At 29.0% G+C, this 11192-nt stretch overlaps 1 protein-coding gene across 1 annotated transcript; it reads right to left on the bottom strand.

Annotated features, from left to right (window-relative positions):
• Positions 1–6023: 6023 nt before the first annotated feature.
• Positions 6024–7234, bottom strand: LOC102578756 (uncharacterized). Its single transcript, XM_006345970.2, has 2 exons — positions 6936–7234; positions 6024–6660 (listed from the first exon to the last, which is right to left on the bottom strand). Exons 1-2 carry the CDS (start codon positions 7116–7118, stop codon positions 6181–6183), a joined length of 663 nt encoding a protein of 220 aa, XP_006346032.1. The 5' UTR covers positions 7119–7234; the 3' UTR covers positions 6024–6180.
• Between the last annotated feature and the right edge of the window lie 3958 nt (positions 7235–11192).

The following is an 11192-nucleotide window of genomic DNA, read 5'->3' as shown; positions in this document are numbered from 1 at the left end:
AGGGAGGAGAGAGGCGAGTGAGACAGGGCAGAGAGTGAGAGAGAGGTGAATTGTATATGTATATTGGTTAGATAATTGTATATTAAACATATGTATTTGTATTTTTTTGCGAATTATACATATACAAACGTGGCTAATTATACAAACTCGAAGTTATCACATGTAATTAATGTATAATATTAGTCGTGAGTGGTAATTATAGCAAATTATAGCTATGATGAATAATTAAATAGTATAAATTTGCTTAATTGCGTAATTTTCCCTTCCCTATTTTCCTCTAATTTGGGATATGTTGGAAATATCGCAAGATTTTTTTATATTTTTTTTAAAAAAGGAAATATATTTCCATTTATCTTTTCCTTAAAGTCAATTTCTCAGTTGTTTTGAGGAAATTAAAAGTCAACATTTTACTTCTCACAATTTTGACATTATGAACAATTACTTTTTTTTCTCTGTTTGAATTTCAATGTGGTTATCCAAATATGTTGCAAGAGGATTTGGAATGATTTTAGTTCACCAACCCTTGGAAATCTCAAATCATCCAAACTCATGAAAAAATCAATGATTCAATTCTAGCTCAAATTTTCCCATTTTTTTCCTTTTTCAGTATAATTCTTTTGTAAATGTTTTTTTTTCTTTTTTAATATTTATGGACTTTTTAGATTACAATTTAAAGATTCTTTTTGAGCAAACTGACAGATTATATTTGCATAACTTCTATTTTTTAAAATAAAATAAATACAAGATCTCAATGATGCCCAAAAAAGACATTCGTGGTAAATCATCCCATTTTGGCACTACCTTATTGACATGAATACATACCTACATGCTACAACAATAATAACACACCCCAATTCCAAAATGTTAGAATCAATTATATAAATCCTCATTTTAAGGACATATCATCATCATAATAAAGAAAATTGAAAATTAAGTTAAAAATATATTTAAAATAATACTAATATAATATTACTACTACTAATAATAATAAAAGTTCCCCACAAGTCTAAAACTAATCTTCAGCCAACGGCTATCACCAATATTTTTTCTTTTATTAATGTGCTCTAATTTTAGCTAAGTTTGTATAAATATCTAAATAGATAAATATAAATAATTTTGGTCAAACAATGGTTATTACTATTTTGAAAGTTATTTGTATAATATATATTGACATATTTTCGTGGAAGGCGAGTGGGTGAGCAACTTGAATTCAATATACAAACCAACTCAATAAATTCATTTAATGTAAGTTAGAGCATAGTCGTAATAATTAATTTAAAGTTAGGTACAAAATGAATGCAGTATTAATTGCCATAATAAGCACCTCGAAGCAATCAAAGTCATCAGATATAATATACACTTCAACAAATTAAAGGTCTTAGGTAAACTGACTTTTCAATCCTTCAATTCCAGTTACCCAATTATTCAAATGCGTAACCTTTCAGGATTCCTTAGTATTTACATCACATTTGCACACCAAAATTAACTTATGCTTTGAACTTAGATATATATAGCTCACCAACAATTTAAAATTGATATTATTCCAACAAATTTCTACCTAGTTACATTATGTATATCTAACTGACACACCTTAATTTAAAATTTGAAAATAATGCATGAAAACTCAGTTCAGCTGCGGGGCGGAACTAGTAGTTGGAAACGAAATTAGTATTTAAAGTATATGGATTTTTAATTTGCTATTTACCACATACTTTGTTTTAGTTATTCAGTTTGTGCATACCTAATTTCATCATAGGTGTTGAAAATTTATTACAGTATTTTTTAAAGGGAAAAAGGATAAATATATTCCCGAATTATCGTAAATGGTATGCAGATACCCTCCGTCATACTTTTGGGACATTGGTTCCCCTGCCGTCCAAAGACTAGAGCATATATACCCTTTATACTAACCTACATACACGTGTCATAGTGTTACTCACCGACCGACATTTATTAAATATTGGATCGAAGGATAAGATTGTGCCACGTGTCCCTATTTAGTCTTCCGTTAGAGTGAAGGGCATATATGCTCTAGTTTTTGGATGGCAGGGGGACCAATGTCCCAAAAATATGACGAAGGGTATTTACGTACCATTTACGATAGTTCGGGGGTATATTTGTCATTTTTCCCTTTTTTAAATGAAAGACGTTCAACTTACTACTCCCTCCGTCCTATTTTATATGTCATCCATTTCTATAAATAGCTGGACCATAATACTTATCATTTTATAAAATTTATGCATAAATTATCATATTTTACCTACTATACCCTTAAAAATGTATTCATCATTTATTATAAAATTGACTTAATATAACATTAAATAAAGGTACAAGGGTAAAATTACATCATTTCTTAATACAAGTGCAAAGTAAAAAGGTGATATATAAAATGGGATGGAGGGAGTATATATCTTCGGTGTATGTGACTCCGTCGGTCTGCATTATGTATTATATAAAATTAAATATTGTGCTATAATTGACTAAAAATCTGAATAAGCAATTAGAATGTGGATGGTTTAAGATGAGACTGAATGATGGACGTACGTGCATTTTTCATGAATAGTTGGATGTATTTAATGTCTTTGGGGCGACTATGTCACTATTCCTCCGTTTGCTTTTACTTATTCACTTTTTTTTAAAAATAAATTTTATTCATACTTACATTACTTTTAACATATTAATTACTTCTTTTGTTCACTTTTACTTGTCACTTCTTTTAAAAAATAAATTTTCATTTTTAGTTATCAATTTTGACATATCAAGAAAAGACCATAATTTTTTTTCATGTATTACCCTCATCATTAAATATTTATTTTTCAAGACATTATTTAATAGGGAATAGTTTGGTATAATACATAGATCATTAATTATTTTCTTAATAAGTTTGTCAAGTCAAACTGTAACAAGTAAAAGTGAACGGCGGTAGTACTAATTATTCAAGTCATTTTCTAGGACTTAAAACTATACATCAATTTATATAAATATTATGATAATATATTCATATTAATCATTACTCACAACATTCCTATTTATATGTCATCATTTTAGATTTCACGTATCATTGTATACTTATTTAGTGTTCTCTTAATGTCGAGTTTTAAATCAATAAACACGAATTAATTTAGTTTGATTAATTATTTTGACCAATAAATATGAAGTATTTACTTGAATTTTCTATGTTAATCAAATATGTATTTTCAAACCTAATACTCTAACTCTCCGGGGTAAAATAGAAAAAAACAGTGTCATTTATGCCTTGATAATGTGAAATGAAGTTGAACTTATATTTTTTAGTTTGTATTTGAACATACATTTTACTTGAAAAACATAGTTCATATATATTTCTCACACTGATCAAAGATAGATTTAAACTTTAAAATATGTAGAAATTTCATAATTAAATAAATATTTAAAATTTAAAATTTAAAATTTTAAAATTTATGATAAAACAATAAGTTAGACTTTGATCGAACAAAGGGAAAAAAATGTGTGGCATTTAATTCCGGTCATAAATGATATCACTTTGACTGACGTTAGTCTTCAAGAAAAAAAGATTTGAAGTAAAGTAAAATTGGACACGAAACTCAAAGAATAATCACTTCTATTTTCCTCAATTTCACACCTAATAAAATGCCACCACACATATATATACGACTTAAATTAATTTTTCGCCTATGGGTCTTTTAAGACAATTCTCTATTTTAGGTTACAATCAAAAAACTCTTTTTTAATAGTTAAAGTGAAAAATGTTATTTCACGGTATAAAATTTTGTAAGCTATTATAAATATGTCGTTCAATGTTATCCCGAAAGTAATTTTGCAAAAAACTATATTAAGGATAACATGTAAATGTTAAATTTAAAAAATGGATATATTATATAATTTCTCATACTTTTTCTATTTCATATTAAATGAATTTGAGAAGTAATATACACTTATTAAGAAAAACAATACATTCTTATCTTATTTTAAAATTTGCAATATGGACATTCCCATTTTAACAAGTCATTTTAGTGAACAATTTTTTTTAAAAAAAAATTAGTGTGATCCTCACATAGAAAAATACTTATAAAAGTATTAAAATAAGGTGATGTCATGATCATGAGATTCTTCATGAAGATAACTCTAAAAAGTGAAGAAGTATTTTTATGTTAAAACTCTAAAAAGTCAAAGAGATTCATTAGGATTTACTCCATTATAATAAATGCAGAAATTCATGGCCTACTTAATACAGTTTTGACTGATTAGCTGAACTAAGACCAAATTTCATTTGGCAAATAAATCAATAAATGTAGCAATTTGTACAAAGTAGAAGAAAAAATAAAATGTGAAAAATATGAAAAAAAGAAGAAAAGATTTGAGATGATGAGATATTAGAAGGTAGGGAGTAGGTGTGAGGTTTTAAAAGACGTAAGATTTGATATAATGTATATTTAATGATAGTTAGGTGCAAAATTGAAAAAGAATAGTAAATGTGGCAATTGATTAGTTCAACCAAAGAAGCAATTAAGTCATCAGCTCTAAATGTAGTTGGATACCCCCATTTAATTTATTTTGAAGCAGAATGCTTTTATTATCCCACATCAATTGCAACTCCATTTATGTATTCTGACTTTAAGTTTCATCCACTCATAATTATGCTTTAACTTTTTTAACACTCCAACTCTTTTTTCTTTTTCCACAAATATCATACGCGCTGAAAGTTTATTTTTTATTTTATTTAACCATCTAATATTCAAAATTTAGGATTCATGTCGTCGTATGCATAGAACCCTTTTTAAAAAGATAGAAAAAACTTCCTATCAGAAATTTATCCATTTAAATAGCATTGTTTTATTAGCATATTCACTTCTTCTTTTTTCATATTGATTTCAACAATTAAGGGAGACATTTAAGAAAGTTACTACTTCATTCGTTCATGAGAAGCAACTACATTCAAATAAAGTAATTAATATCGAATTTAATTGAAGGAATAGTAGTTTGGCTCTTTCTAAGAAATTAGGTATTTGTATTTAAAGTATGAAAGGTATATCATTGATAAAATCTCCATCAGCATTTATACTCTCTTTCAATAAACTAAAGTAAAATAGGACTACTCTTTTAATTTAGCAATAAAACTCTTTCAATATTACTCCTATTTAGGCCATGCTATTTTAGAATTCTATTGTAATAAATTTGTCACCAAATGTCAATAAAAAATCACAAAGCGTCAAACAAAAAGCAACTACTCGGTGTGAATAAATATTTACACTTATTGCAAAGATGTGTGATAATAGTTTCATTGTTATTGTAAGAATATGAATTGCATTTCTAAATTTGTCTTCAAATAAAAATTTGACCAATTAAAGCCTAAAGGGCCCATTCTTTGGTTGCATTAATGGTTAGAGTAGTAGATTAATGACAGAAACTTCATCGTTTTTATAACCCACAATTCACATTAATTACCAGCGCACCAATTTGATAAGTCCAACAACAATCGTACACTCAACTGCTTATTACTCCACTCAGGATCAAGCTGTACAATAAGTTTGGTCCATACCTGGTACTGTAATATAAACTCAAAATTCTAACACATATCAACTATTACTATATTTTTGGGCCATACCTTGTGGTATAGACTCAAAATTCAGTAGTATAAATTGAAAATTCTAACTTCGATCAACTTTTACGATATGTTTGGTCCATACCCGCCCTCTAGTATAGATTCAAAATTCTAACGCAGACCGACTTTTACGGGAGAATAACAAGAACCCCTGGAATATTGTTATAGCAATAAAACAAGAAAATTTACACTGGAATATTGCCAAGCATATTATTAATCCAGACTTGTTAACAGATATAGGCAAATCTATTTCTCATAATCGAAACCCAATGGCAACATTATCAGGATAAAAGGGTATTCTTACTCATTCCATTCAGTTCTGGCATCAGAAACATTGCAACATGAGCTGAGGACTCGAATATACATATGCATATTGCCAAAAGACTGTACGCATGCATTTATCCTCAAAAAAGAGAGCGGGTAAGGCAGACAAGCCGAAGCTAAGAGTGAATTCATATACTACTACTCTGCCTGCCAAAGAAGGAACATGTATATACTATTCTATAACAACTTACAAGATTATATCTTCTATCTATACAAAGAAAAAATCAAAATGATTTCTTGGCTCTTCAATCTTCTTATATGGATATGTTGAGATCAATCCGAGGCTTCTTCATTGCTACGGGTAATGGAACGATGGTATGGCAACGAGGGCATTTAGGATCGTTCTTCGATATTAGCACATAAAGCAGGCAACTAGGACATCCAGCAGCGAAAGAAGTGGATGTGTGCTCTTGATTGATCTCTGTATCCTTGACTGAGGATGAGGAATTTGATGTTGGAGATGATGACATTGACATTGACATTGAACGCTTTCGGGTTGTTTCCTTCTCTGCCCTTTCCAGAGCAGATTTCACTTTTTCCAGGGTGCATACACTGTGATAACTTGATGATGATGGAAGCAGCAGTTTTAGGTCTAAGTTTGGTTCATCAAAGAGGTTGAGCGGTTGCTTTGATGTAGGAGGGAAATTAAGGTCTTGAAGCTTTCTAACTGTTTGTTGCTTCTGTTCCAAAGTCTTTGATGAAGAATTGCACCTCTGTAAATATACTTTTCCTGACTGTTGTGCAAATGAATGTAAAATCAAATTAAATGAACAATATATAACAGATATTCAAATCAAATCTCTCAACCAAGCCTAACTCAGTTGTTGAGTCATTTTCACAGCCAACAACAAAAAAAGGCTGATTGTTAATACTGCAACCGTGTGATAATCAGGATCAGATTAACTTATAAATTCCATAAAAAGGCTACTAATACCATCTGATTTAACGAATCACGGAGATTAAAACAAACAAACGAGAGAGAGAGAGAGAGAGAGGGTTTAATATTAACCTTGAGGTCGAGGCGTTTTTCCCATCCAGAAGGAACCTGCAAATCAAGGTCTAATTCCTTAGAATCAAGGGAGCGGCAACCTCCGAGCAAGTCCATGGTAATTAAATTGGGTGATGAATCATTTAAGGAGGCACCAGCAGCAGCGTTCATAATCCTAACGAGAGAACTAACTTCAGCCGCCATTGATATTGATATGATAGAGAGAAAAAGAAAAGTAGAGTTGGAAAAGGGGGTTTTAAACAAACAAGTGAAGTTGAGAGTTGAGGGTTGATTGATAAAAACTTTTCAGAAGAGTACTACTCCTATATAAAAATAAAATTGTTGATTGGCATTATGTGGATTAGTAATAAATGGGATTTGGAAGGAGGGAAAGGGCCGTCACCGTCAGTAATGGAGGCAATAAATGCAAAAATGGGACTCCGACTCTTCCCACCAGCTCTGCTTTTATTGCAAACATTTTTCTTCCTTAACACCTTTCTCCCTTCATTAATTACAATCTCTTTTTTATTATTCTCTCCTTTTCTATTTATTTCTCACCATTATACAATAGAGTAATTATTCTCTTTAACTCAATTTTTTTTCAATCAATTAACATAAATTAATTACTTAATTTTTTTATATTGATCAAATGCATACTTTCACAACTAAGAGCCTATTTGGATTGACTTAAAAAAAATACTTAGCTTTTAAGTTAAATTTAAATAACTTTTAAGTTAAAAAAATAAAAAGTAAGGGAGACATACTTTTGATTTTTAACTTATTTTTAACCTTGTCAAACGGTTCCTAACTTATTTTAAATTATTTTTATATTTATCAAACACTTCAAAAGTAAAAAATGACTAAAAATATATTTTACCAACTTTTCAACCAATCCAAATACCCTCTAATAACTTTCAAGGATAAAATAGAAAATATAATTTTATTTATGTATTGATTTTATTAAATTATAGATAATGTTAAAAAAACACATATTTTTAATAAGAACAACACATAAATAGAAACAATAAGAACTTCTTTGATTTTTCTTCTTTTTTCAAGTCCAAAATTTTCGAAGTGTACTACTCTAATTTGATTATATATTTTCATTTACCACCAAACTAATGTGCGTATGAGCTCGATAAAATTTAATACTGAAATTTTTCATTTTTAAGAATAAATCATTCCCTAACAAAATAATTTCAGAAACTCCAAAAACTCAATCAACTAGGCCATAATTGAGACATCATACTGTCAGGAAAACAAAAGGGAAAATGGAATCGAAGAAAAAAGACTTTGACATGGAAGTTATTATCCTTTAAAATAAAAAAATAAAAAAAATAAAAAAATAAAAAATAAAAATAAAAAATAAAATAAATATATATATATATATATGATTGATATGAATAATAAGGGGATAGCCATTCCATGGTTAGCTGTTTAAAGTGAACCGTTTGAATTGAAACTTTATTCTCGGCATGCATGAGATCTCATTGGACACCTGTCATGAAATAATACACCAAGCATAAAACACTCCTCTTGTTCTTGTACTGGTTGGGGATCATGGTAAATCAAATGAAAAAGGTTTTGCTAATTGATGTTTGTATCTGCTTAATGTGGGTCCACTTGTGTTAATATGGGTTGATTGGAGAGAGAGCAGGAGACTTTTTGAAGGAGTAGTAGTCTCTGTTTCCTTATTTTCTTTTGGTGCACACAAAAAGTTCCTTATCATATAGATGATCGGGTGGAGTTTGTAGAGAATTGTATGTTTTGTAGATTCTCACCTTTTGGTATACCCTTTGTATACCACTGTTTATGGCCATGTATATGAATGAAAATACTTTTACTTGATAAAAATTTAAAAAAAGATCTTCTTAACAAGCTATTGCATAGGAGCGGGGGTTTTACCATGTGCACACCCAAAGGGTAGAGGCTGCGGGTTTCCCTTGTCATAAAAAAAATTCCTTGATTAATCAAGCAATGCTGGAAGATTTTTCTAGAGCACATTCTGAGAATTTGAGCTTAACATGACCTTGCTTTTCAGACCCCCTTACACGAAGATCCATATTTTCTTCTTATTCGCCTTACTGGATGAACCAGATCACTTTTCCCAATTTCCACGCTATTCAGCAGTTTCCTTGTTTGGGGGGACGAATGTACATAAGACTTTGTATCCCTCAGCTTTAATACGTTATACGATTGAACCTCCAAAAGATGGTAGAAACTCCGAAATATATTTAAGTTAAAAGGATAAAAATGTTTTAAAAGTTAAAATAACATAGAAAAACTATCATTCTAGCTAAATTTTGACCAAATTTTCTGGCCAATTTTTTTTTCCATATATATATATATTGTCCGTACACATTTATCTAGGGAGTTGCAAGTAATTTTCGTTGGGATTCAAAAAAATCTTAATAAACGGTACATTAATTACACTACTTCACGTCCATGTATTTTAAAAGGTTGAAAGATGAAGCTCAATTTAAGGCTTTTAAATATTACTTTTTTCATTTTTATAGGTTTATTTTGAACTTTACGGTTCTTTCAGAAATAATAATTGATATGAGTATTTTATTTGATGTTTAGTACTAGATTTTAAAAAATAAGTTATTAATGATGAGGATAAAAAATAGAGAGGAATAATTATCTTTATATATATATATTGAAAATCTAGTTTTAGAATGCCAAAATAAATAAAAATAAATGAAGGAAGTAGAAGTTAATTCACCACATATAAATTATACTCCCTCCGTTCAATAATATTTGTCCATTATATTAAAAATAGATGTCCACTTTATGAAATACATGGATAATTTTACACTTTGTCCCTAATTTACCCTTGTCATTAATTATAGTCATTTTCTCATTACATTTTTCAAGATATTGTATTTATTATATTCAATGTGTGATATAGTAAAATTACTCTTCTATTTATAATTTCTTAAGAGGTGTGTCAAGTTAAAAGTGGACAATTATTATTGAATAGAGAGAATAATCACATCAGTTGTTAATAATCTAGACGTACATCTATGACGATTAAAATGGTTAAGTACGACATTATAAAATCCATACTAAATTAATAGTACACAAAACTAATGATTCTACATCAACGAGACAACGAAAAATCAATAAAAACAGAATTGCGAGCCCCTACCTCAAGTCTCAAATAAATCGCTAATCTTTTCTATTTTGTGTTAAATAAATAAATTAAGTTGTTAATATGGGCAGCTAATTTTGATCTATTTCAAAACACGTGTGGATGATCATGGGTTGCAAATTGCAAATCGCTTCAACCCTCTTTGACTTGGTTTTGCGTGTGACTCTCTACTTCTGACATTTCTTTTTGCCAATTATGTACCCATTGGCCATTACTCATTTTTGCGTTCGATTCTTCGATTCAGTTTTATCAAATTTTGATTCGATTCTTTGATTTTTAGAAAAGTGTGGATCGTATTTCATACCAAATTAATTTAATTCGGTTCGATTTAGTTCGATGTTTTTAAATAGTTTTTTCGATGCGAATGAAAAATAAATTGAAGACAAAATCAAAGTGTAAGATACTTAAAAATTTAAAACTTTGTTAAGGATTGATGTGTCTCTCCCTGGAACGCTTTATGCTAAATAAAAGAAATTATATTTGTCTTTGTCAAGAACATTGTTTCTCCAACTACTTCTCGAGAAAAATAAGGACGAAGACGGGTTCCTTTACATAATGTAATAATTGATAAAAAATATGTTTGGGTTCCTCTTGGTGATTAATAATTGAAGTTAACTATTGAATTGTAAAATTGTTGCTATTTTGATTTGTTCATGAATGATTCAATTGTTAGTTGACTTTTTGTTTTTAATTAAGAAAATCCCCATAAAAATTATTATTTTTAAAATAAAAGTTTGGTTTTTCTATGCACCAACGTTCTGAGACCCTTACACCAAACACCGAACCGAATAATCGAACTTTTAAAAAAATAACACCCACACTGAATCGAAAAATCAAAGAACCAAATTAGTTAGATTCGATTCGATTTTTCGATTTTCCGATATTGATGTCTACCCCTACTTACCAATATCTTGGGTGAATCTGTGTATATATAAATTTTAAATATTTGATGGTAACTTGGTTATTATTAATCCATCATGTTATTATAAGTTTAACATAGATATGCTATATTTAGAAAATATTTTCATCTATAGTAGTATATTTTTCTCACTTAACACTTGTAATATATTACATAAAACAATTGATAAAACACATATAATGCATGTTTAATGATAAATAATAGT

This window comes from Solanum tuberosum, unplaced genomic scaffold (assembly GCF_000226075.1).
Source record: "Solanum tuberosum cultivar DM 1-3 516 R44 unplaced genomic scaffold, SolTub_3.0 scf00076, whole genome shotgun sequence".
NCBI classification, from domain to species: Eukaryota; Viridiplantae; Streptophyta; class Magnoliopsida; order Solanales; family Solanaceae; genus Solanum; species Solanum tuberosum.
The sequence above is the reverse complement of the archived record's forward strand: the minus strand, read 5'-3'. Positions and strand labels throughout refer to the sequence as shown.